General features: G+C 37.7%; 2 protein-coding genes across 3 annotated transcripts; one reads left to right on the top strand and one right to left on the bottom strand.

Moving 5' to 3' along the window:
• The first annotated feature begins 3,636 nt into the window (after positions 1 to 3,636).
• LOC102518233 (C-type lectin domain family 4 member E) lies at positions 3,637 to 8,516 on the top strand. The gene is made up of 6 exons (XM_006192195.3): positions 3,637 to 3,809; positions 4,641 to 4,733; positions 5,342 to 5,431; positions 6,423 to 6,574; positions 7,205 to 7,320; positions 8,124 to 8,516. The coding sequence occupies exons 1-6, from the start codon at positions 3,773 to 3,775 to the stop codon at positions 8,272 to 8,274; spliced, it is 639 nt and encodes a 212-aa protein (XP_006192257.1). The 5' UTR covers positions 3,637 to 3,772; the 3' UTR covers positions 8,275 to 8,516.
• Positions 8,517 to 10,805: 2,289 nt separating this feature from the next.
• Positions 10,806 to 19,231, bottom strand: LOC102517988 (C-type lectin domain family 4 member D). Of its 2 annotated transcripts, none has more exons than XM_032473131.1 (6): positions 18,809 to 19,231; positions 17,064 to 17,156; positions 16,104 to 16,214; positions 15,221 to 15,375; positions 14,033 to 14,148; positions 10,806 to 13,798 (listed from the first exon to the last, which is right to left on the bottom strand). In XM_032473131.1, exons 1-6 carry the CDS (start codon positions 18,834 to 18,836, stop codon positions 13,642 to 13,644), a joined length of 660 nt encoding a protein of 219 aa, XP_032329022.1. In that variant the 5' UTR covers positions 18,837 to 19,231; the 3' UTR covers positions 10,806 to 13,641. The 2 variants fall into 2 exon arrangements, with proteins under 2 accessions (XP_032329022.1, XP_014420983.2); XM_014565497.2 differs by having other exon boundaries at positions 16,110 to 16,214.
• Between the last annotated feature and the right edge of the window lie 8,071 nt (positions 19,232 to 27,302).

Here is a 27,302-nt window from a genome sequence, read left to right as displayed (position 1 = left end):
TTACAAATCAGTAAGAAACAGATGAAATATACCCTCCCCAAAATTATCTACAATTATGAACAGTTTCTAAGAAAATAAAGATAAACAAATTAAACTAAAAGACCTTTTTTGTTTCGTTTTATTTTCATTTTTATTTTGGTGGGGGGAGATAATTAGGTTTATTTATTTTTTTAGAGGAGGCACTGGGGATTGAACCCAGGACCTCATGCATGCTAAGCATACACTCAACTGCTTGAGCTATACCTTCCCCCCTTAAACTGAAAGATTAACGTCATTTGTAGTTAACGAAATGAAAAAACAAAAGGTTTGAGGTATCATTTTCTGCCTTTCAGATTGGATATTTTAAATGTTGATAGTGCCCAGTGTTGGTAAGGATTTAGAGAAACTTGCATGTTGTTTACCATTAGGTGAGCATGTAATTTGGTATAAAAGTCTTAAATGACAATGTATTGTTATCTACTATAAATTTTAAACATGCATACTTTTGCATAAGGCGAGCCTCCTGTTAGCAATTTAACTGGGGACTGAAATTAAACAAGCATACAAAGGTAGGGAACGTGCCTGTGGCTCTAGGCTACCTTATCAGCCAGAATCTGCATTTTAACAAAGACCTCAGTGTCTAGCTGTGGAAGGCCAAGTAGCTGGATGTCTGCCTGTAGGTCATTTCTGGACTCCCTTGACTTGTGTGTCATTATTGCTCATGTAATCACACAGGTAATCATCTTATTTAATCAATATCAATAATACAGACTTAGCATTTGTTTGGATTTATTGTTAATATTTGTGTCTTTGTTTAAATATAACCAAGTATTTGACCTATAAATTGAATAAAAAAATCTCTTTATGTGATTTCTATATTGAAACTCCTTGCAGTGTGATGAAATATAAATCTATATATATTGTCAAGAATAAAAATGCTACCAAAAAAAGAATAAAATACTACAATAATGCTTTTGGAAAAGCTGTTAAATTTATATACAAAGTCAAATATCAAGAACTTTATTTAAAAATTGTATAACTAATATTAAGTAGTAGTTATTATAAAAGTTATTTTAAAATTATAAAATTAATAGGGAAATTTATAGTAGGTACAAATATTTAAAAAGTGAAATATCTAGATAGCTTTAATAAAATCATCCATAAAAATTTAGATATATAGTTAACACACATTTATAAAATTTGAATACAAATGTAATAGAAATTAATTATATCATCATTCTCATCTTTGCAGAATACCTCTGTTAGACATCAGAATCTTTAAAAATAAAATAAATCATTTTTGTTGTTTAATTTCCATTTAGGTTATAAATCTTTTAAGATGAATTCTATCTGGGAATTTTTCACATCTTACAAAGATAAATTAACAGCAGAATATCCATTTTGCCACTTCAAAATTTCATTAAGGGAGAAAAATTCCAGAATCTTGTTCAACAAAATTCATGAAAAATCATATTTGTTACAGTAAGTATGCTTGGCTGTTGTTAAAGAGTATGAATAAGAAAGGATTAAAGAAAAGTGAAATATCCAAACATATGTGGTTCTCTGCTCTCCCACAATAAAGTGTTTGTCTCATATGGAAAATCTGCAGCATAGTGACCACAAGAAAGTACCACCTGCTCTGACGAGTAACTAATGTTCCCACCCTGTAATGTCCCTGCGTTACATTTACCTAATAAGGTTTCAATATTAAGTTACAATGAAAATAATTGCTTTCAGATGACATTTTAGATTTATTTTATATCCCAGAATGTTATTTTCTGAAGGCTCAAGCCAAATATTGATGTTAACCCTTGGCTGTGTATCACTGAGCCAAAAAATGTGCACCTGCAAATACGAATAAAGGTAGTCATTGCCTCATTTGTTAGAGGGAGAACAAACTAGAAATTATTTAAATATCCTTCAGAAGTACCTGGTCTATAAATTATGAAAAAACTTAAACAGCAGAATTAGGAAGATGTCCAAATACACCTGATGAATATAAAAGTAAATCTCAAAACACAGAAGCATGCATGGTATGATCTTATTTGGATAAAAGTGAATGAACAATATATTATAGAAACTACACTATATATAAACTTTTAAAAAGTCTCTCAAAGTATATACAAGAAATCATCAACTGTGACTGACTTCAGAAGAGTGCACTGAGGGTCGATGGGTGGTCTTTTACGTGTCATATTTTTCTCATATTTTAAACCATAAAAGCATTATTTTTATAATTTGGGAAAAAGTGATAAAACAAAGAATAAAATCATACACATAGTTTGGCTGGAAACATGGCTATTAATTATTATTATCTAATTATATATTTGTTAAATTATTAATGCAAATTTGTTTATTAATATTGATTCCTGCTGATTGATCATAATTAATAAATAATTGACTGTAGTCACTATGATTCCTCATATAATAATTCATATAATTAATTCACCCACTAAGTAATTTCTTTCTTTTTACTGGTCAAAAGCCATTAAATATGTATATTTTATGTTTATAATATAAGTGTGTATAATTTTTAAACATTCTTTAATAAACCTATGTAACTATTAAATGGAGAATGCAGAGGGAATTGAAACAATAAAAAGTCCCTTTGAGAATAGGGATACACTGAAACAATAAAAAGTCCCTTAAGAACAGAGATATTTTCTAACACATGAGAAGTCTATGACTCACTGGGGGTGGGGATTACGAGAAGATAGAGATATATATAGATATATAGATAGATAGATAGATATCTATCTATATATATATAGATAGATATATATATATATACTTACATATATAAAACTAATGTGAACTTAAGTCAGCTGGGACCAGCTGATCTTATTCTTAAGTATTTGATAGTAACGGGACATTACTATATCCAACTAGCCTGGAAAAGATTTATATTCTAATGTCTAATTGAAATTGCTTCTTCTAACATTCAAATTCACTTCCTCCATTAGAAGAAATAGGCTCCAATATAAAACAAAGATCCCGAAATAATTCAGAACAATGGAATTAAACCACCCACTGAGTCTCTGAAGCTTCAGAAGCGTTACGATGTGAGAGACTGAGCTGCGGTCCACAGTGTGTAGTCACACTGCGTGAGGCGGGGCATGAGGCGGAGCGATAAAACAGCCTAGTGGTCAGCACTTGATAAAAGACATATAAATCCACGTAGACTGTTCAAGAGCTGCAAGTGAAAGAGGAAGAAAAGACATAAAAGACAAAAAGAAATTCACATTGCTGGGGTATAAATTCATATACAGTGTGCCCGGCTCTGTGCTAAGTGTTGTCAAGACTTGGAGTTTGTCTACTCTTAAGTTGACAAATGTGTCGTAGTAAAGATCAAAGTCACTTTGGGAGTGCAAGGTGGGCTCCACAGGTGTTAAGGAAAAAATCAGGCATCAGTTAGGCCTGGAAGAAAGCACCAAAGTAAAACAACATTTTTAAGCCCATCATAGCTCCCCAAGGTCGGCTTGGTTTGTTGAAGCTTACCATTTCATCATTTCCCCATTTTGTTGTTTTGTGGAGTGAGGCGATGGACTTGTTGCCCAGTAAACTCCCTTGTCCTCCTTATGCAAGAAAGGAAATCCTGATTAAACACACAGCCACAGAACAAGTTAATTTTCTCATGTCTTAGGGTTGAGCTTCCTAAAACACAGATGAAGTGTTCAACTTTCAGATTCATTTTCTTTGAATCTTGTCAACAAAACACTCTCGGACTCAGAAACTGAGGAGAGAAAGACAGGAGAGACACAGAGGAGGAAGGAGAGAGAAAGAGAAAGAAAGAATGAGCTCGTCCAAATCATCAGCATCCCAACGCACAGGTAAACTTTGCAACTATCCCTTTTCTTTCAAGGATCCTGTTTTTGGAAGGGATGATGGATATGCTGAGGACAGAACAAGAGAAAAGTAAAGTAGGAGTGACAGAGACAGAGAATGAAAGCAAGGAAATTAAGAGAATGGTTAGAAGACTAGGTGTAACATAGGAGGGGTTGCTGGAGATTGAGTTCAGGGAGAGCTACCTGACTGCTGTTTCTACCCTTTGCATAGCTTATTGTGTCCCACTGGGCAAGTCACCTCACATCTCTGGAACTTGCTCTCCTTGTCTGTAAAATGCATATTGGAAGGGAGCAAGAGAGGAACTTCTAGATGGTTAATGTTTTATCTGATTGATTTACGAAGGGCTTGGAAGAGGAGACACTGAAAAGAGGAGAACAGGAGACAGGCAAGAAAAGCAGGGAAGAGGGAGATGGAGAAAGGGAGAGAGAAAGATAGGGAAAGACAGGGGGAAAACATCTGAGAGGGTTAGAAAGGAAGAATTGCACATCTGCCCGTGTCCATGAGCCAGAGTCTTAAGAGCAGGGATGGATTGTTTGAGCGGTTCTAAAAGTGTGATCCCCAGACCAGCGGCATCTGCAGCTCCTGGGAACTTGTTGGCTCCATTCCAGCTCTACTGAATATTTAACTCTGGAGGTGAGACCCCATGATCTGTGTTTCATCAAACCTTCCAAATGATTCTGATGCAGGCCGAAGTTTGAGAACTACTCAATATAGACAAAGCGAGTAGAAGGAAACGAGCAAGGTTGAATACGAATTTCTTAGATCTCTTTTGTGTCTTCCTAGGGAAGACTGACCATGTTTGTGTCTTTCTGCAGAGAACGGATGCTTCTCTTCCCAGGTGTTCTTATGGACTGTTGCTGGGGTCTCCATCCTGCTGCTCAGTGTCTGTTTTATCGCCAAATGTGTTGGTGAGTTCTGAAGGTCAAATTCAATCTCCCTGCTGAATATTAGGAGTAAATTCTTCCTTGCTGCCTGTGGGTTCCCTCCTCCCACAAAGGGTATTTCTGTTCCACTTTTCCCCTTATTTATCTCCAGGTTATTCCTCAAGCCAGAAACTCCAACTAGCACAAAGCTGTTACCAAATTTCAGTGACCTGAGACACATTTTTCATGGTACACATCTTCCACCTCCTTAGTGGCCCTGAGTCCTCTGCCTTTGTAGCCCTATCATTAGTGTAACCTTCTGTATGCCATCTTAGCCAGGGACACAACACATCACTTTTTGGAAGGAAGGGTTGAGAGGTTAGACTTGGCATAAGAGAGACTGAAAACACATTTGTTTTCTTTGGGCCTCTGGGCCTGAAATAAAGTATATTCATTTTCATAAATCAGGAAAACCATGAAGTGTGAATTCCCTCTTCCTTCTTTGGGTAAGTAAATCTCAGCTCCTCTCCAAGCTGGAGGAAAAGTAGACAGTAAGAAAATATAATTATTAGTACATTTGTTATGGCTACAAAAATGATAAAATGTGTTTTTTTCAAGAGTAATGAACACTAACTGTGCCCCTTTCCTTACAGTGACGTATCACATCTTTCAACTTTGTGATGGGAAAAAGGTCCAGCCACGTGAGGATTTAATGGAGCTCTCCTGCTATAATGATGGATCAAGTATAACAGCCCTCAAGTTTGGACATCAAAATTTACATATCAACGTTTTCTGGTTTCTAGATTGATTTGGGGGATAAGTAAAGTAATCAGATTAGGTTCTGTTTTTCAAAAGCAAAATACAAAATCTTGCCTGTACTGTCAGAGAATAATGAGGAGTTGGGAAGAGGACGGGATTAGAACTTTGGAAAGTCAGTTAGCATTGGGGCAGGAATTCTTGGGGACATCATAGCAAACTTTTAGAATAAATTTGAGTTATATGTCTGAACAATAAATCTAGAAGAGGAAGCTGTCATTCCCAGCGGTACCCTTTTTCTTTTCATTCATCACCTACTTCCAAAATGAGCTTGGAAAAAAAAAGTACAGAGGAGGGAATTTGGAAATACCTCAGAAGTATACCCCTAAACTCTTCCATATAGTCTCGTTCCAAGTCTTACAAAATGCCCCATGAGACTGGAGTATGACTTCCTTCTCTGGGCTATAATTTCCTCACCATTAAGTTAAGAGAGATCGGACAATTTATTTTTAAGAAACTTCAAAGGCTTAAATGCTGTATTTCTAAGAACTTGACCCCATCTGGACAAGCAGTTTGGAGATTCTGTTGAGGGTACATTAATAGGCCAACATGAGAGATGGTTACTTACAGGTCACTCAGATAAAATGCATAACCTTCTCTGACCTTGGCAGTCCGTGAACAGATAATAGGGTTCCATACCAATAGCATAACCGAGGCAGATTGTATATATGGTTGTGTTTGGCACTGACATCTGGAAAATAAGGATTATGTCTCAAAAAAAAAAAAAAAAAAGAAAATTGCTGTCTGTGCTTGTTGACATAGAACTTAACTAGAAGTCTTAGACGGTGAGCTATGGGGCATGAACGAGGGGTTCCAAGACTTCTGACTGTAAATGGTGAGCTTTATCGGCCCCGAGGAAGGCTTCTGTTGTCTTACCCAGTTCATGTGGGGCTCTCACGGAAACTCCTCTCCTTCCAGGTTCACTGAAGAATTGCTGTCCATTGAACTGGGTGCATTTTCAGTCTAGCTGTTACTTCTTTTCTACTAACACCATGACCTGGACAGCAAGTTTGAAAAACTGCTCCAGCATGGGGAGTCATCTGGTGGTTATCAACTCGCTAGAGGAGCAGGTAATGAGAGTACAGCTTCCTCCAGTGTCCGTGGAGCATCCTTCACAGGAGCCATCTTGTTTTCCATTCACGTGTCCAGTATTGGGCATACAATTACTATGTGTTAAAAAAATTTGCTGAAATATATGCCAGTCTTACTATTTCTGTAAGTCAATACCAACTTTAATATATTTTCACTACTAGAAGAAACTAAAAAAATGAAATTCCCACATTCAGTTCATTTATTAGTAAGCCAGGAAAAAAAGAGGGCTGGGACTTCATTTTAGAATGACCAGCATGTTTATGAACATGTCATATGAAAGACAGCGAGCAAAAATTGTGTATTATCTTTAAGTTCTGATTTATAAAGTTTTGTGTTGCCAATAACAGTAGATAAACTTTGAATGAGTTATTGAGAACCTCCTTCTTTACTGATGGTTCTTTTTCATTGGTTTAATTTTAGGGTACATATGTTTTAGCATAATAAACAAATCAGGAGATAATCTTCCATGATCTTACAATTTCAGGCCCATTTTTCTATCATCTCTGGTCCAGATCCTACCTTCTCTCTTTATTTAATAACAATTACCTTCAACATTTGTTCAGCACTGGAATAATGGATCTCCTAATTTTTGTATGTATCTTCCATAGGAATTCCTTTTCCTTACAAAACCTAAAAAGAAAGAGTTTTATATTGGACTGACGGACCAGGTGACCGAGGGTCAGTGGCAATGGGTAGATGGTACACCTTTCACAAAGGCTCTCAGGTAATTTCCTTCTTGTAGGAGAACTGTAACATTACCCCAAATCCTGAAGTTAGACTGCGGTTGACGGGAGTTCTTGGAACAGCCTTTGTTCCAGGAGGTATAGTCATGTCCACCCATGGTGATAGTAGATGCAAGAAGGGAAAGAGCTGATGTGGAAGAGGGAAAAGAGAGGCATCAGGGTCTGCTTCCCCCATTTCCTGGAACTCCCTCAAGAATGAATGGGAAATAATAGACAAAAATGAGAAAGGGCTTGGAACTGAACACTAATTCACTGGAAATGCAGGAGAGGCAGAGTGCAATGCAGGGTCTTATGCCCCCATACTGCAGTAAATGAGACAAAAGCAGTGACTTGAGAAAGATAAGAGATTCTTATGGAGTAAAAGTAGGAGGCTCTGATCCTTTAAAAAGTTGTTTCACTCCAGCACTGTAACACCATTGACGTATGCACCTCAGTTAAGGCAAACTCTGTAGAATAAAGGGGGCCAAATGTCGTAGGAGATATGAGTGTGAAGGAAAGAAATCCATCAGGATACCAGTCTGTCCCATAACATATCATTCTGGGTCTAAAGCCATGAGGGACCGAATCAGAGAACAAAGTCAAAATGACCCAGATCAGCTTCGTTACTCACAAACTCTATGACATAGAGAAACTGGTTAGCTCCTCAGAGATTCCTTTTATTCATCAATAAAGAGGAGATTATAATACCTACCTCACAAAGTGTTGTGATGTTAAATAACACAAATGGGATTTGGCTCATAAATGGGTCCCTTCACCTCCTGTAAATCTCCCGTGTCTGTTTCAGCTTCTGGGACATAGGGGAGCCCAACAACATAGCCACAGTGGAGGACTGCGCCACCATAAGAGACTCTTCAAACCCAAAGCAAAGTTGGAATGACGTAACCTGTTTCTTCAGTATGTATTGGATTTGTGAAATGCCAGAAAGAAATATCTGAACAAAGAAAAATCTCCAACACAGAAGGCATAACTTAAATATTTAACTGAGAACCATAACTTAACTATGTAACAAGAGCGTAAACAAACAGCTGCACAGCTCCAATATGAGAAAAGCGTGCATTGCACTTTATAAGGACATCATTAAGTATCTGTTGTCTTGCTATCAATAAAAATGAGTAGTTTTGAATGAAATATAATTCATGATACTGACTGAAGTGCGTTGTTCTCTACATCAGTCTTGGGGTTTCTCAGAACTTACCAAGTTTCTCTGGCAATGCTGTGAGAAGAAAGGAATGTCTTTTGGTACTTTTGCTTCATTTGCGAGTATTCATACGAAAATACAGGGACATCGAACGAGTACAGGATCCAGCCAAGAAGAGAATTTTGGAAAGTGCCTTTAAACAATCGCCTGAATTTGGGCTCTGTCAATTTGTCTTCTTTCTAGTTCTGAAAAGTCTGTCTTCTCTTCTTGATTTCATACTGTCTTTTACCCCCTACTCAAGCGTATGTCCTCAATATGTTCTCCTGCACAATGAGTAGGAAACATCATCAAGTCATGAAACTTATTCCTGCTCAAGAGACTAGGGTGGACTTTCTGGCCAAAGGCATTTACTGCCCCTTCTTAGAAAGGCGATGCTAACAATCAGCTCCAAAGAGGCTGTCCTCCAGTCCTCTCGTCCCAGAAACTCACTTTCCTCTCTGTTCCCTTCCGTTGGCTAACTGGGTCTCACCTGAATTTGTATCTATTGCTCAGCCAGAGCCAGAGTCCAACAATCAAATTATTCTAAGAGAATATTCAACTTGACACTTACCTGTCTCAAGCCTGCCCACTTACTGCATGATAGTCTGTCAGTACCGGTAAGTTTATTCAAGAATATGTAAGTAACACAGCAGATTTTATAACCATGTTTCTTGCACACAGTCCCAGAAAGAGACCCTCAAAATTCATACATTGGAATTAACATGTAATCACTGAATGGGGAAATTCAACAGAACAAGCGCATATGTTAGGCTTTCTTTACAAATATTCATTTCTCTTAGTCAAAAGTGACAATCTGTGGTTTTGAAGTCAATATGCCTTTAAAAACAAGTCATTCAATCTGAAAGTAATTCAATAAATATATCTTCTATTTATACAAATTATATATTTCTATATTAAATACATTATATATTTCTAATTTCTTTTTTCATATTGTAAACATCAATTTAGGGAACACTGAAAACATGATAAATTTTTTTATTCATTGTTGTTACTCTTCAGTTGGCTGTAATTATTTTAAATTTTATTTCAATATTGAAAGACATAAAAATATTAATGTGTGCTATTTCCCCATTTACTTAGGATTTAGGTTATACAACCAACTTTGTCTTCAAAGTTTGGCAAGGAAAGAAACAATTCTTAAGGGTATAGTGGTTAGAGTAAAGGTCATTGGAACCTAGATTATTTATCTGGAAAATTCTTCTTTAAGAAGCAGAGCTTCCAATTGAAACTTTTAAAATATAACATTTTATAAATAGGGCTACACAAATACGTAAGAACCAGAAAACTCAGAACATTACAAAAAATAAAAGAGTAATTAATCATTCATATTCCCAAGACCGTATTCATCAAATAAACCACTGTTAAGATTTATTTCGGCCCCTAATTTTTTTTTTATTGTTAACTTTTTAAAAATTGAAGTACAGTTGATTTACAATGTTGTGTTAATGTCTACTGTACAGCATAGTAATTCAGTTATACATATATATATTCCTTTTTCGCATTCTTTTTCATTGTAGGCTATTACAAGGTGTTGAATATAGTTCCCTGTGCTGTACAGTGGGACTTTATTGTTTATCTATTTTATATACAGCAGTATATAGTACTATATATTTTATACATAGTAGCTTTCTATCTTGTAATAGTAGTACAGTATAGTAGCTAAACCCAAACTCCCAATTTATCCCATCACCCACCTCCTGTCCCCCCTGGGAACCATAAATTTGTTTTCTATGTCTGTGAGTCTGTTTGTTTTGTAAATAAGTTCTTTTGTCTCATTTCTTTAGATTCCATATGTAAGTGATATCATACGGCATTTTTCTTTCTCCTTCTGTCTTACTTCACTTAAAATGATGATCTCCAGGTCCATCCATGTTGCTGCAAATGGCATTATTTCATTCTTTTTTATGGCTGAGTAGCATTCCATTGTATATACAAACCACAACCTCTGTGTCCAATCATCTGTCAATGGACATTTAGGTTGTTGCCATGTCTGGCTGTTGTAAATAGTGCTGCTATGAACATTGGGATGCGTGTACCTTTTCAAATTAGAGTTTCCTCTGGATATATGCCCAGAAGTGGGATTGCTGGATCATATAGTAAGTCTGTTTTTAGTTTTTTGAGGAATCTCCCTACTGTTTTCCATAATGGCTGCACCAAATTGCATTCCCACCAACAGCATAGGAGGGTTCCTTTTCTCCACACCCTCTCCAGCATTTATCCTTTGTGGATTTTTTTTTCAATGATGGCCATTCTGAGTGGTGTGAGGTGATAGATACTTCAATGTAGTTTTGATTTGCATTTCTCTGATAATTAGTGATACTGAGCATTTTTTCAGGTGTCTGTTCGCTGTTTGTATGTCTCCATTGGAGAAATATTTGTTTAGGCCTTCTGCCCTTTCTTGATTGGGTTGTTTGTTTGTTTGTTTTTGCTATTGAATTGTATGAGGTGTTTGTATATTCTGGAAATTAAGACTTTGTCAGTCACATCACTTGCAAGTATTTTCTCCATTCCATAGGTTGTCTTTTCATTTTGTTTATAGTTTCCTTTGCTGCACAAAAGCTTATACATTTAATTAGGTGTCACTTGTTTATTCTGGCTCACACTTGTTTATTTGTATTACATTTCTTTTGGGTAGGTCTGGTCTACAAATAGTGACGGTTTGGGTTTTTTCTTTCCAGTTCTTCTGATCATTCTAAGCTAGCTGGGACTACCAATATACTGCTACATAGTCGCGGCTACAGTGAGCATCCTTGCTTTGCTCTGGACTTTAAAGAAAACACTTCTGGTGATTTACCATTAAGTTTTTAATGGTTGCTGTAGGTGTGCGGTGGGCCCTGTGCAGAAAATTCCTTTTACTCCTTGTTTGTTAAATGTTTTACACTAATTTATTGATTTTATTAAGTGATACTTAAGCATCTCTTTCTAAATGTTAATATGATTAATTAATCAATAAACTCACATACTATGTGCATACATGTGCATTGTTTAAAAAACCAAAATCTTCTACAAGGGTTATAATTGGAAATAGCTATTTTTGGCTAACTCCTGATTCCTATGTCCAAGAGGCAACCATACTCAACTCCTCAGATGTTTCTTCTGTTGAGCTCCATGTTTCTAAATAGTGTAGGTTCTATTTCTATCTAATAGTTTCCAAATACAGTTTATACTAAAATGCTTTTTTCCATTTTAGATAATTTGATCATTTCTCCATGCTCATAAAAAACAAGAATCTCCCTCTCTCTCTCTCTCTCTCTCTCTCTCTCTCTCTCTCTCTCTCTCATAAAATTCTCATCCCTCTGACGGGAAGGTATATAGCTCAGTGGAAGAGCACATGCTTAGCATGCATGAGGTCCTGGGTTTGACCCCCAGTCCCTCCATTAAAGGCACTTGGTGCTAACTTCAGCTGTCGTAAAGAAACTGGAAGAATGGTAGAGGTGCCATGAGAGTTGAGAATAGAATGAAAAGGAGCAAGGGTGGACGCAGGGAGAACAGTCAGAAGGCTGTTGCAATAATGCAGGTAGGAGAGATGGTAGTTTGGTCTGTGGCGGTAGCCATGGAGGGAATGAAAAATGGTCAGCATTGGAAGAAATAGGTTAGAAGTATGGATGTAGACACAGGTGTATAAAGTCACAAAGAGGCCACATTGTATTGACAACTGAACCTTTGCCTAAATACAGTTTATACAAACTAAAAGTGGGTAATATTAGCTATACAAAGCCTACTATCATTTACATAAATTTATTTCAACAAGTTTTATAGATTTGTGCTGTGTAGTTTATGGCAAACACAAAGTCACTTGGTGCTGCTTTAAATACATACACATACACACACAACCAATCAAACATTAATATTCCAAACTCAGAAAATCACTAATTTATAAAAAATAAGTATTGTTTTTTGAAGACAGTGGTAAGGAAGTTAGGTTAAAAAGTTGTCACTTGCAATTTTTTTTAGCTTAGATGCAGGAAACATCAGCAAACTGAAAATTTTAAGAAAAAACCACCATATTTTGTTGATGCTGGATGTGACTGCATCACAATTAACACCACATACATCACAAAAGCGTAACTTCAGTTTGTGAAAAGGACTTCCTTGCTAGTTTAAACCATAGCTTTATAGCTCTAAAGAAACATGCTAACAATTCACCTAAATGGGTTGAAGATTTTTTTTTCTGATTCCAATTAAAAGTATAGAAACACTAATATGATGTTACATGAATAAATAAGAGCTATTATCTATCAGTTGGCCAAGAGGCCATGTCACCCCCAGTGACTTTCCCCTAATGTCAAAGTGAATACATTTCACCTGCTATGAAAGATACATCTAAGCCATAATCCTGTTTCTATCATGAGCTAGCCAAGAGAAGGAGAGCCCTTTGGCTTCCCAAGGGTTTCATTCCCTCTTCTATACAACTGGAGGAGCTACGGTGGCCTGTAAGGAACTTTTCCACTCAAAAGGAAATTGTCAGCTTGAGACCCCCTGCTCTGGGAAGACATTTAGAGTGGAGTAAGAAGTACATTTTTTGAAAGGCAAATAGATTTTGTTTTTTACCTGGGCCATACCATAATTCCAACTATTCTATCCTGCTGTTACGAAAGTATTTTGCTCATGGGATGTCAATCTAATGACTGATAACTACTAAAAAGTCTGAAATGAAGCATCAGACAATAAAAATGTTTAAAACCTTTAAAGGGTTTGTGATATTTGGGTTTAAAAAAAAAACGGTACACCACTACCACTTGAAATAGTCCACCTTTGAATTTTAAGAGCTGAGAACGGGGGCAGAGGAAACAATGACTTGGCGACTGCACCATTCAAGCCCTCTTAGGTACGTAATCATTGCACGCCAATTGAAAAGTAAATACCTTGAAATACTCTCAAGAAAGCAAAGTTGATAAAACTGATCCTCGTAGAAAAAAATGATCTAAAAAATGATTACTTACACAAAAACACATTATCTTGAATGAATTAAACAAAAGTAAATACGGCCATCACGGCTGCAAATGTTCTATGACCCAGAACGTTGTCTCCGTTCCAGTGACACACGAACATCCTGCCGTAGACTAATTGGTTCTTCTTTCCTGTCCTCATCACAAGGACTCCTTCACAGGTTTCTAGCTGAATCCTTTCCAGGTATCTTGCAAATCCTACTTGTCTCAACGTTACAAGAAACAACTTTCCAGGCCCATTTGTCTTGGTCATTAACAAGGACAACACAGTCTTCTCTCTGAGATTTGCTGGGTTCACCTTCATGCCAGAATCTGGAAGGAAAAAAATTGTGTGTGTGTGTGTATAAAATAGGGCAGAGGGCAAAGCAAGGAAAGTGCTCCTGGGGAACAGTTTCGAGCTGCATCCTGGTGTGGCGGCCACTCAGCACACAGTGCTCTGTTCTGAGCAGGCTTCCTTACGTGGGTGTGCTCCCCCCAAGATGAATTCCCCTTGCTGTCTTCTCACCTTTGCCTATAAAGCTCCTTCACCCCAGTCCGTATACTCACACCATCTGTGGGTTGAATGGTGTCTTGTCCACCCAATGCCACTGGCCTTCAAGGTTCTCATCTGTGAGTCCCAGGAAATAGGAAAACCGTTTATCCAAAAATTGAGTAATAAAGTTCTGTATAAAAATGTGAATTATTATAAGTATATTTGTATTCACCGCGAGAAAGCTGTTATGTTAGAAAAAGAGGAAAGAGATCAAATAAATTACTTGTTAAGCACAAATGCGTTGGCACCAGGTCTGTTTTCAAATCTGCTTCTGACATTCATCGTGTACTATTAATCAGTGCTTTAATTTCACCAAACCCCAGTTTTCTCAGCTCCAAAAGGGACAACTCCGCGGCTTCACAGAATTGCTGTGGAAGATTGAGCTCAGCTTTCAAGTCACTTAGCCCAGTGCTTAACAGGGTTGGATTTTTAGGAACTTTTGTTTTTAAAATTGCCTTCATCAACTGTATATTTCATTAAATTCCTTTTTATTCAAAGAGTCGGTGAACCTGTAGGTCACAAAGCCATGAACACGGAATCCAGGAAACCCTGCTAACCAAGAAAGGAGTGGAACCTGAGTCCTGGCACGGACATGGAAATGTATTACATGAGGAAATAAGTTTCAGTTCAGAATTGAATTTACCTTGAGATTTTTTTTTTTAGAATGACAACCATACATTTGAATTATTTTTCCTGTGTTTTATCCTGAGAAGCCATTTCAGTCCTGATGAATCATTCATTTATTTACTTACCACCGAACATTTATCAAGATCTATGCAGTGTGCCTAGCACCGTGCAGGCCATTGGAGATGCAAAAATGAGTGAGGCGTGGCTCCAGCCCTCCACAGAGGAGGAGTCATTGGAAGAGCTGTAGTAGTGAAAGGACAATTGCACACGCTGGAGCAAGGGCCACGCTCCCACGATGCACAGAGCACCCCGGGAGGGGCTCCAAATTAGAACAGGGCGGATGGGGTAGGGAGGATGGTCGGGTAGTTTTCTGGAGGAAATAACGCATGAATCTAATCATGGAAGACCAGAAGAGGTTGGCCATAAGAAGAGAAGTGAGAGAAGAAGGAGGGTCTTTCCAGGTGGATGGAATAGATGAAGCAAAGGCACACAGGCACAGCAGAGCAGAGAAATTCCTCCTTCTCTGCAAAGAGATTCAAACCAGCAGAGAAACTGATGTGCGCTTCCCAGCAGACCTGCTCAGCTTCTGTGCTGACGGCGGCCAGGTGAGCCCCCAGTCCTATACAGTTCCTTTCGCTCTGAGCCCATGTCTTGTTGTCGGTAAGTGGAATGTAGCAGCTGGACTGGAAGGCTCTCCAGCCAGCAGGGCGGCAATGCCAGGCTCCCTCCCCTGTGAAAATCGAAATAAAAATAGTTGCACAGGAGCACGTCCTCTGTAGCACATTGCATAACTATTCCACTACCTCACGTCCGATTAACATTTATGAGGATAAAACCAGGATTACCGAAATCATTCTGCCCACCCTTAAAAAATCCCGAAAATTACATTTCTGAATATCTTCTAGACAAAAGTGTCTGAATCACATAGCGATTGTGAGAAAATTACAAGCTGTTCTCTCAGAAGGCATGGTCATTTTTCAGTCCTTACATCCATTTACAATCACATTTAAAGTGTTTCCATAATAAAGCCTCTTGCAGGACATTTTGTCTGACGGAGGCAAAGAACCTGCTAAAACTCTCATGCACTTCCCCTCATTCTCCCAAATGAGCCTTTACAAACTCCAGAATAATAAAGGAGATAAAGACATTTTGGCAAAGCTATACATTCTCAGAGGAAACAGTCCTTACGCTATATCTGACTGAAAAGAAAATGGAATTGATGCTATGTTTTTGATGCCAAAAAGGGCCCGTAAATGTGTTCTGTTCTCCAGTTAATTATTCCACTGATTATATCATAAGGAAGAATTCTGTCTCAATTTACTGGTGTTCACTCTCGTGCCAGATTCTCATCTTACGTTATTTTAATCTCTCGGGCTTGTTAACAAATTATTTTAAATCAGATTATGAATGTGAATGGAAATGGAAATAAGAAAGAAACTCTTTTTTGCTCCTTGTTACCTGTACCTTTCAGTGCTGATTTCTCTGCGACACATGTCAGCCTTGGGTAGTACTTTGGTGGCTTGAACACCCCCGAGACTCTCTCACAGCGTAGAATGTTGTGATAAGTCACTGTCAAGGAGGAAGAAAACTTAATTTTTTTTCCCTATGAAACGACTCAATTAGGGAAACGGTGCCAACTATTCTAAACTTGCTCATGCCCTCGTAAAGCCCCCACGTTCTCTATTCTTCCCTCGCAGCTCCTTTGTCCCCATTCCAGGTGTATTGGTTGAGAGGAATTGTTAAAGATTAATATTTTTATCATCACATTGTCCATTTTGTGCTTTGTGGGGGTAGTTTTGCAAACCTTCATGTGCATGTGTTTTTAAGCATCTTTTCCCATCAGAATTTGTGTTAGAGTGGAGATTTTTGGTGAATACTGGGATAGTCTTGCAAAGTTCTATGAGCCTGACACATTTATTTATCTTTTAAATATTTTTACTTTGGAATATAACCAAATCTAAAGAAGTGAAAAACATAAGTGTACAGTTTATCAAGTTATTGTAAAGCGAGTATTCTGGGTAAAAATGACGGGCTCAGGAAACACAGTGTTGCCAACACCCCAGGTGGCTGTCAGAGCCCAAACGCAACTCCCGCCCTTTCTCTTAAAGGTAACCATGCCATGGCTTTTAAAGTACTTTGTGCTCTGCTTCACTTTTACCACTTAATAACGGTCACCAACCTTCACATGTATTGAAAAGGGTCTAAATTCCATCTTTCATTGCCTGACACAAAGCAGCATCATTAAAGAATAGAAGGTCAAGCGTGTAGCTCTGAATTTTAAATCCAAGACCCTGAATTTTAAATCATTATGGATTGATATGTGGGAGAAAAATCAAGATAACAAAAGATTCAGAGCAATTTTATAAAAGTTGTTTGGGTAAATAATTCAAGGAGAGTTCCACTTTGCTAATAACTTACCCACACAATTTGCAATAAAACAGGCACTTAGAAGTGAGATGAGAATAGTAGCCATGGCCCAAGGGATCAGCCGGGGGTGCTGGCCGCCTCCTCCTGTACAAAAACGAGAGAACTAGCTTGTCTCGTTCTTAGCCACCAGAACCAGGGAAGCGAATTCTACCAAGAAGCAAACTAAGGATGGATCATCCAAAATATTTTAGATCTGGAGGAGAGCTTAAAGATTTTTCCTAAATAAATCAACTTCAGAGCTCACCAATAAATAAGTAAGAAATAAGACTTTTTTGATTTTTTGAATAAGGAGAGGCTTTTTATAACCAAGACTCAAAACCCCCAAATCATAAAATATTGATAATTTGGGGACCTAGAAATCAAAACTTCTAAATAACATAAATAATGTTAAAACACAAGGAATATATGAAAGAAAAATCTTGTCACAATATTAATATCCAGACTGTATAAAGAATTTCAAAAAACAATTTGAAAACTGAGCAAAACATTTGAGCAGGAAATTTGCTGAAAATCTAACTTGCTGAAATTATTTTAAAAATCCATTAAACAAACAAACAAGAAGCGTGCTCAGAGAAATGTAAACCAAAATATTATTATGGTATGATTTTTCATATATCAGATTTTTTAAAGTAAATTGAAAATACGTAGTATTGGTGAAGCAGAGGGAAACACTCAGTAAGGAAATAAATGTTGCTGCTGAATTGTAAATTAGAAAGCCTTTTAGACAGATCAAGTTAGAAGCATTTATCAATTTTTTTTAAAGTACTGCATTTGTTTTATTCTTTTTTTTGGTTTTTGTTTTTATTTTGGGTTTTTTTTGGGGGGGGTTATTACATTTTTATTCATTTATTTCTGGTGGAAGTGCTGGAAATTGAACCCAGTGCTAGGCACACACCCTCCCACTGAGCTATACTCTCCCCCCAGTTATCAAATTTTAAATGCATTACACTTGCCGTAATTTCAATTCTAGATATCCACCCTATAGAAATAACTTATTTATAAAAAGAATATTCATTGCAGTAATTTTGGAAATAGAAAAAAAAAAATCCCTGGAATCTAATAGTTGGATGCGTACCATCCAGAGCAGAGATTCTAAATTATGGTGAATCCACATGAGGAAAGTCTATACAGCAATTAAGATAACCCACTATACGTGTATGTACTGGCAAAAAAAATCTCCAAGCATCTTGTTACACAAAAAGGTGATTTTCAGGACCATTGTACATCATGACGTCAATGAAATTTGGGTGGCGTAATGCGATGAAGTGAAACATTAATTTTTAAATTACATATTTCTGCATTCATTCTATACATTTCTCAAAACTATTTTTTAATGTTCTTGTAATACAAATCCATTTGTGTCACTTAAGTAAAACATAAAATGAGATAAAGTAAGAGCCTCAGATACACTGCTGCCTCAGCCAGTGTGTTTTCTGTATCTTTCTTCTCTCTCTTCCCTTAAAAAGAATCTTCCCAACTTTCTTTCTTTTCATCTCATTTTTACAGACGTTCTCTCCTCTCTTGCCCCAATTTACATTTCATAAACAAGTTACTGGTACTCAAAATGTATGAATCTAAGTCCTTCCTCTTTACCAAAATCATTTTCACATCCCTCAACCTCTTTTTCCCCATCATCTTCAATCTTCACAACTACAACTGTCATCAATTCATGTTTTAAAATATTTGTCATAATTAAGTATGCCCTCTTTAAATTTGAAAGGGGAAAAAGTACTCACGATTATTTTGTGGTTCTTCTTGCCCCATTGTGTGCTAAATCTCTTATGGTCCAGTAGTTGGGAGAACCAGTAGCCTGAGCAGCTGTTTATATTTTTTCCACAGGGTATATTTCTGTGAATAGAAAATACATACATTTAGAAATTCTTGAGATTGAACATTAATCTTACCTATTCTGGTAAGACTAGAAAGTTCCCGGTATAAAAGACAACTCAAAAGAAGAAGTCTTTTCAAAGACTGAGGTTTCCTTTGATTCACTCTGGTTTGGAGCAAAGGAAAAGGGAAACTGAGAAAGCAACACTCAAAAACAGTAGAAATTTTCATAAGTACGTTGAGGTAACTAGGCCAATGTGTCATGTAAAATTTCTTAATTTGTTTTTAGTCATTCAAACAAAAAATTTAGCAGTGCCCTAAAAGAATAATAATTGAACCTAATAAAAAACAGAACTTTCCTCAAGGTTTTCTTTTCCTGAATATTATATTTTCTTCTTTTTTTTTCTATAATGGAGGCATTAGGGATTGAACATAGGACGTCATGCATAATCAGCATGCACTCTACCACTGAGCTGTACCCTCCCCTGAGAACTGAATTTTCAAAGGCAGTTATGTTCTTAAGGTAAACCTGCCCTAGAAAGTTCTCGGAACTGAGTAAGTTGTATGAAAAATGACAAAAGACAGTAGGAGCAATAAGCAAAAGCTTTAAATCTACACAGCAATGTTTGTAAAGACACAGAACTTTTGTTGAGGAGTTGAGGAAAAGGTGGTGGAGCTTTGATTAAGTCCCCAAATCTTCCGATGGGAGAAAATAGACTTGTTAAGGCAAAGGAAGAGGGAATGTGAAGTTGCCCTAGTCCAGGTTGCCAGCATCTCCTGGAAGGAGCTTGCGCACATATCTGGCTCCCTGATTTTCGTGGCTGCCATCCAAAGGATACAACCTTTGACTGCTCGTCTCTGGTGGTCACCGAGGTTTGCATTTATGGGTCCCTCAGGACCGCAGCAGACAAAGAAAGAGTTCTCAATAAACTGTGCGCTACTCCCCACCCCACCAAAGCCAACACAGAAGCAAGAGACAGAAATGCTTATCTCCCATTCCTTCCCAGAAAGAGGCCTATTGGCAAACTTTAAGAGCTGCTGCCTGAGGGTCAGGCTTTTAATTGAGCACACAACTGGGACAGACTTCTATCCTCCTCAGAGCCCAGGGAGACCAGCAGGTGCCATCTGAGTCACCATTGTCTTTCTAGAACGAGCTTGAACACACATCTGGCACCAAGACTTTATCACTTCACCCATGGGATACACTCCTCTATTGCCTGGCTTTGGTGGCCAGTGGAGCTTAAGGTCAAGGACTGTAGCAAACAGTGAAACACTTCTTAACCAGCTATCCCCCCAGGGCTCAGCACAGAACACCCCTCTCACCCCATACACAAAACCAAAATCAAAATAGTTTAAAGGCTTAAACATAAGACAAGACACTATAAACCTTTTAGGAGAAAATATAGGTAAAACATTTTCTGACAAAAATCTTAGCAATGTTCTCCTAGGGCAGTCTACCCAGGCAATAGAAATAAAAGCAAAAATAAACAAATGGGACCTAATTAAACTTGTAAGCTTTTGCATAGCAAAGGAAACCAAGACAAAAACAAAAAGACAACCTACAGAATGGGAGAAAATATTTGCAAATGATATGACTGACAAGGGCTTAATTTCCAGAATATATAAACAGCTCATACAACTTAAAAACAAAAAAATAAACAACCCAATCCAAAAATGGACAGAAGACCTAAACAAGTAATTTGCCAATGAAGACATACAAATGGCCAATAGGTATATGAAAAAATGCTATATATCACTGACTATCAGAGAAACACAAATCAAAACTACAGTGAAGTGTCACCTCACACCAGTCAGAATGGCCAGAAAAGTCCACAAGTGATAAATGTTGGAGAAAAGGGAACCCTCCTATACTGTTGTTGGGATTGCTGTTTGGTGCAGACGTTATGGAAAACAGTATGAAGGTTCCTCAAAAAGCTAAAAATAGACTTACCATATGATCCAGCATATATCCAGAGAGAACTCTAATTTGAAAAGATACATGCACCCCAATGTTCATAGCAACACTATATACAATAGCCAAGACATGGAAACATCCCAAATGTCCATTGACAGATGACTGGATAAAGAAGTTGTGGTATATATATACAATGGAATGCTCCTCAGCCATAAAAAAAAGAATAAAATAATGCTGTTATAATGCTATTTGCAGCAACATGGATGGACCTAGAGATCGTCATTCTAAGCGAAGTAAGCCAAAAAGAGAAAGACAAATATCATATGATATCACTTATATGTGGACTCTAGGGAAAAAAAAAAAAAAGACACAAAAGAACTTATTTATAAAACAAACAGACTCACAGACATAGAAAACAAACTTATGGTTCCCAGGGGGGAAAGACGTAGTGGAGGGATAAACTGGGAGATCGAGATTTGCAGATACTAACTACTATATGTGAAATAGATAAATAATATGTTTATATTGTATAGCACAGGGAGCTATATTCATTATCTTGTAACCTATAATGAAAAAGAATATGAAAAGGAATATATGTATGTATATGTATGACTGAAACATTATATTGTACACCAGAAATTGACACAACATAGTAAACTGACTATACTTCAATTTAAAAAAAAGAAAAATTTTTTAAATGTGTATATGTAATGGAATACTACTAAGCCGTAAAAAATGAAATCTTGCCATTTGTGACAACACTGATGAATCTTGAGGTGTCACACTAAATGAAGTAAGTTAAATGGAGAGAGACAAATACTGTATGATTTCACTCATATGTTAAAGAAAGAAAGAAAGAAACCAAACCAAACAAAAACAAACACATAGATACAGAAAAGAGGGTAGTGGTTACCAGAGGGGAAGGGTAAAATAGGTAAGGGGGGTCAACTGTATGTTACCGGCTGGAAACTAAACTTTTAGTGGTGAGGATGCTGTAGTGTATACAGAAGTTGAAATACAGTGTTGTACATGTGAAACTTACATAATGCCATAAATAAATGATATCTCAATTTTTTAAAAAAATTAATAAAATTTTAACATTTGGAAAAGAATGTGGTATTAATTGCGCACCTAAGTTTGTATACAGAATTATACCTACTGTAATAACAACAAAAAGACAACAGTATTAAAAACAAAAACAAAAACGATCTAAACCAGGAGAGCCAGGAAGGGACATCCATAGATGAGCTCTGCAAACAGGTGCAGAGAACCATGTGTCCAGTACCAAGGAGCAGAGGAAGGCTCTGAGAAAACCAGATTAAAGTTGAGCACCATGTAATAGATAGGCTAACAGGAAGAGCTGAAAAACAAGAGTTTAACAGAAACAAATTATCCAAGAAAAAGTAATTAGCAATACCAGGAAAAGAAGCTATATGAGTAAGTAGAGTCCAATTCAGGAAGCAAATCAAAATGTGGCTTTAGTTAAACTAACTTCTGGAATCTAAGCAAATAGACTCCATTTGACCTTAGTGATAGGAGCCATCTCTTTTAAACAAATCAGAATTGAGACGTAGGACCCAGAGAAGCAAACATAATCTTAGCCCATCCTTTGACCCAAGAGACTCATGATCATCTAGAAGTTTTCTGCCTAGAGTCAGCCTCTGTACAAAACACAGGAACTTGTAAAGGTTAACAAACTTGACAAGGTAAAATCAAAAGTGTGGCTGACAAAAGGTAAGAAGTACAAGTGAAAAGAAAGGTGAGGGGAGTGTAGGAGCAACCATTTTCATTTCAGTAGAGATACAACACAAAAAATAAATGAACAAAAATATTATTTAGAGGTACAAAAGTAACCAATCAATTAATAACTAAAGGTAATAATAATAATAATCACTATTTAATTATCAAAATGTGAAAGAAGGTGAAAATAGAAAATGAAAAAGAATTAGGGGAGCAAGGAGTACTAGATTATAATATTCAGAAATGGAGATACTAGTGTTATTTAGAGTCACGGGGAGAAAAAATCACCAGAAAGTAAAAATCAAAAAACAAAACAAGACAAAAAACCCACAGCTAAAACAATTCACCTCTGCACGATAGGACTATAGGGCTAGGGTAGAGAAGGATGGTGTGAGAGACCTGCTCTCCATCATGAACACTTTTGCACTATTTGAATCGTCATCCTGTGCATATTTTGACAATAGGCTTTTATAACTTCAGAGTTTGCAATCTCCCTATTGTTCCACACTACCCAAACTGGCAAGAGTACATAAGTCAGTACTAGAAATTAAAAGATTACAATGGCAAAGGTAACCTCTCTTTTGAGTGCATTATAGCACAGGAATAAGAATGAGGAGTCAATTATACAATGTCCAGAAAGCACATCTAACTTAGTCATGATTGAAAATATTATCAGTCTCTGAGGAAATCAAAATCCGGAGTCAGCAGGACTCAGCCAGAGAATGTTCAAGCCACTGGTCATATTTGAAATCAGACAAGTAATAACACTGAGAGTCTTGATAAAAAACATGTTTTCAGGTACAGAGAACAGCCAAAGGAGGGGATTGGAAAGGAGAGGACTGAGTGCCAATTGAGCAGTTTCCAGCACAGGATCTAAAACTCAACGAGAAACCAGAGCCAGACTTAAGGGCAGAAAAACTGGGGCAGAACCCTAATCACATGAAATGGATGAAAATGGGTATATTGATGTGAGGGGGGAGTGTATTATGAAGACAGGGTAAAGAACTTCAAAATTCATAGACATGGCAAATAACTTGTGCTAGAGATATCAAGTCTTTGAGCAGCAAAATTCTTTTCAGCCCTACAAATTAGAGGAGCCGATGTCCTGTATGATTGCTCAGGTCAACACAAAAACTAAGCAAGACTGAGTTTGCAGGAGGTCAACATTGGTAAACACAGTGAGAAAAGGCTAGAGAAAGGAGTGGCTGACAAGAATGGATGCTTCGTAGACCAGTCCCTAACAAGAAGGTCTTACAGGTTGAGTTGGACTCATTATGCAGATCTTTCACTGGACCTTTAGGTGTCTGCCACACCCGCCACTCCTGACACTGCATGTCAACACTTGAAATTTATCCCTAAACACAATTCTGTTCTTTCTTCGCCCCATCCTCAATGAGGGGGTCATAAAAATAAAATTAGGCAAATTATTTTAAGAAACTTTGAAAGCTATCATTGGCCATTCCAGTGTATGTTGTGCTGTAGGAATAGTCACCATCATTGCTGTTATTACTGTGCAGGAAAATAGTTTCTTTTGCACAAATGTTCTTATACTGAAGTCACGCAAATGAGACCAGAATGCCTCTAATAGTAGTGACAGCAGGATCACTGAAGTTACTTGGAAGTAAAAAGCCAACCAAGAGTAATGTTTGAAGCTCATGAACTGAAGCAATGCAATAAGACTTCAAATTAACAGGTCAAAGAAATTAGTCCAATGACTCATGAGTAAAGATTGAGAGTTTTCAAAGAAACACAGTAAAAACGAATATATATGAAGCATAATTTAATCTTTCTGATGATTCAGAAGGCACCACAAGATCATATTGTGCCATTTTCCTCAAGCTGTGTTGAAGTGCCCATAACAGAATTCTGGTTAGTGCAATTTTGGACCAAGGAAAGTGTCATATTTTATGTACGTAGCATCAAATAACTACAGATACAATATGGGGATTTTGATGTATATATTTTTCTAAAGGGCATAATTTATAAAACCCTAAGAAAACAAAAAATTAAAATTACAAAATGAGTATTTTTAGCACATTTAGTAACACCTAGTTCTTTTAAACCATCATTTCTTTTTTGATGACCAAATTATACTTGGCCATAATTAAAGAACATATTAATGTAAAATAATTCATTAAAAGACCATGGATACAACAGAACTCTTACATTAAATGAAGAAAGGAGAGTCACACACACGTTGGATGGCACTAAGACTTTTTCATGTGCCCTTGAAATTAATGAAAAAGGTAGACTGTATTAATAGTTTCCAAAGTTGGAAATACTTCAAGGATTGATCAAAAAATGAAATACTTTATTTTTTCAAAAGGACACATACACAAAGATTTAGACTGCTACAGAGAGCTTGGTGGGAAGGATAAAAAAATCCTGTTAGTTAAAAAAGAGTTCATGAAAGTAACCCAAGCAATACACCTGGGAGAATATGCGTACCAGCTGATGCCAGCCATGACCTTGGCGCATTATAAGAAAAAACCTCGAAAGCAGTGATAGCTCACATTTGTTGACATGCCAGGCACTGTTCTAATACCAAACAGAAATTAACTTGTATGATCTTCACAAAATGAAGTATGTACTATTATTTCCCCACTTTTACAAATAGCATATCCAAGTCTTTGAAAAGGTAAAAACTTGCCTGAGTTCCCCCGGAGAGAACGCTAGGACTGGAATTCAGGTCTAGAGAGCGCGGCGGGGAAGCCGTTCTGTTAACCACTGGATTATAGTTCCTCTGAGAAAAGAAGGGCATTTCATCAGGTAAGAAGCCCCTAATAAACACCAACTGACAGAGGAGCGAAAAGCACAGACTCACAGGGAGTAAGAACACACCTGGGGGGGAGGGATTAGCCCAGTGGTAGAGCGTGTGCTTAGCACGCGTAGAGGTCCTGGGTTCAATCCCCAGTACCTCCATTAAAGAAAGAAAAAGAAAGAAAGAAATACAAATTAATGAATAAATAAGGAAAGCAAATTGGAAAAAAAACAAACAAACGAACGTTTCTAGTATGGAAATTATGACTGGACTACACTAAAAAAAGCATCTGCAAGAGGCAGAAAAAGGAATGATGCACACCAGCTACAGTGGTGATGAAACCAGTGTAGACAAACAGGATGACAACCACGGCAACAATCCAGTGACTCAGGGAGGACCCACAGCTTCTCCTTTTGGTGGAGTAAGTAAAGAACTCAGATCTGTGGCAATATGCTTGTCGGAGGGCAGAAAACCCAAGTAAACAACAAGTGCCCACAGGTGAGCACGTCCAGCCCAACAGCAAAGGTCTGCCCTTCTTCCCGGAGTGCTGCTGTGGCTCCCTGGATGCTAGGCTGTGGTCAAGGACAGTAGCCAAAGGACTCTTTCCACGTGGGCAGATAACACCCAGACTTCCAGGCTACTGACTGATCACCTACGGAAGGTAATATCCTTAGGAAACTGGGATCGGACGCAAAATCTGTGTTTCTTTTACAGTCAAAGGCATACTTACCTTTCCTTTTAAGGGTACGGCTGTCCACTTAAGTCACAACATGTTTAGATTCCATTCTAATCCTTCTCAGGTTGTCAATCTCATACTTCTTGTTTTCTCTGTAACCTGTGTCTTAAGTCTTTTCATTGGCCAATAATAAAAATAAGCCTACTAAAATCTCCTAAAGAAAAAAGAAATTTATAAGAAAGCTGAATCTCCTTCAACCCCAACTCTCTGAAGATCACCTGTTTGTTCTATCTATGACTCTGTTTCTATTTTGTTACGTTTCTTCTTTTTTTTTTTACAAAATAGAATTACTTGTAAGAGTATCAATTACCTTTTGCTAACCATCTCAAATCCTGGTAGCTTAAGACAACCACCATTTGTGGAATTTATTTAGCTCAAATTCCTGAGAGTTTGGCAAGTTAGGCTGTGCTCAGCTGGATAGTTCTGGTTCGAGTCAGGTGTGGCTGATTTCAGTTCATGTCTCTATGGTCAGATGCCAGATTGACATGCATGCAGCTAAGATGACCCCAAATGGGACAGCTGACGTCGGCTCCGTGTGGCCTTTCATCCTCCAGCAGGGGTCCAGGAGAAGCAAGAGGGCAAGTCCAGTGCACACGCATGTTTCAAATCTGGGCTTGCTTCACATTAGGTTGTCTTTCATTGGTCAAATCATTTCTCATTGTCAAGCCCAGGGTCAGTGTAGAAGCTACAAATTCTACAAGAAGGTGTGGACCAATCAGAGTTATTGCTGCAATCAGTTTCTCGGAGAGTTGAGTAAATCTGGAACGCAAGGCGAAGTACCCATTCTCAGTGGGGTTTCTCCTGGCTTGATGCTCCGAGAAGTACCCTGTGCTGAGATGGCAATAGTGACAGACCCTGAGACCCTTACCACCCCCTGTTCCAGGAGAGCAAGAAAGGGACTTAGAAATGCTTCCTGATAGGAGGTACCGAGGACACTGAGATGATCAAAAAGAGGTGTCAGTGGTCTAGCTTGTGAGAGACACTTCAGTTAAAGAGGAAGGAACATATCCAGAAGGGATGAGATAGAATCACTGAATGGAGACGAGAGAGCACTGTGTGCGGGCCCATCATAACCCGGAGCAGGGGCCGGGACCGCACGCACAGAGAGCACACAACACAGACACCAGGTGCTCCCAAGAAGTGGAAGCCCACGAAGTGTGGCAGGCAAGCAGACGGGGCAGCATCAGCAGCCCCGAAAGGCCCTCGGACCAGCATTCCAGTGGCTGGACTTGACAACCAGTTATTGGAAAG

Source organism: Camelus ferus, chromosome 34 (assembly GCF_009834535.1).
Source record: "Camelus ferus isolate YT-003-E chromosome 34, BCGSAC_Cfer_1.0, whole genome shotgun sequence".
Taxonomy (NCBI): Eukaryota; Metazoa; Chordata; class Mammalia; order Artiodactyla; family Camelidae; genus Camelus; species Camelus ferus.
Note: the sequence above shows the minus strand (reverse complement) of the source record. Positions and strands in the feature narration are given on the sequence as shown.

Excerpts from the sequence above, each read along its gene's own strand:
- LOC102518233 (XM_006192195.3), top strand. The coding sequence starts at position 3,773 with ATGAGCTCGTCCAAATCATCAGCATCCCAACGCACAG. Across the intron at positions 3,810-4,640 it reads ATCAGCATCCCAACGCACAG|AGAACGGATGCTTCTCTTCC; the intron begins GTAAACTTTGCA and ends GTCTTTCTGCAG. Across the intron at positions 6,575-7,204 it reads TCAACTCGCTAGAGGAGCAG|GAATTCCTTTTCCTTACAAA; the intron begins GTAATGAGAGTA and ends TATCTTCCATAG.
- LOC102517988 (XM_032473131.1), bottom strand. The coding sequence starts at position 18,836 with ATGGGGCAAGAAGAACCACAAAATAATC. Across the intron at positions 17,157-18,808 it reads AGAAGAACCACAAAATAATC|GAGGAGGCGGCCAGCACCCC; the intron begins GTGAGTACTTTT and ends GTTTTTGTACAG. Across the intron at positions 14,149-15,220 it reads TCAGCACAGAAGCTGAGCAG|AACTTTATTACTCAATTTTT; the intron begins GTCTGCTGGGAA and ends ATTTTTATACAG.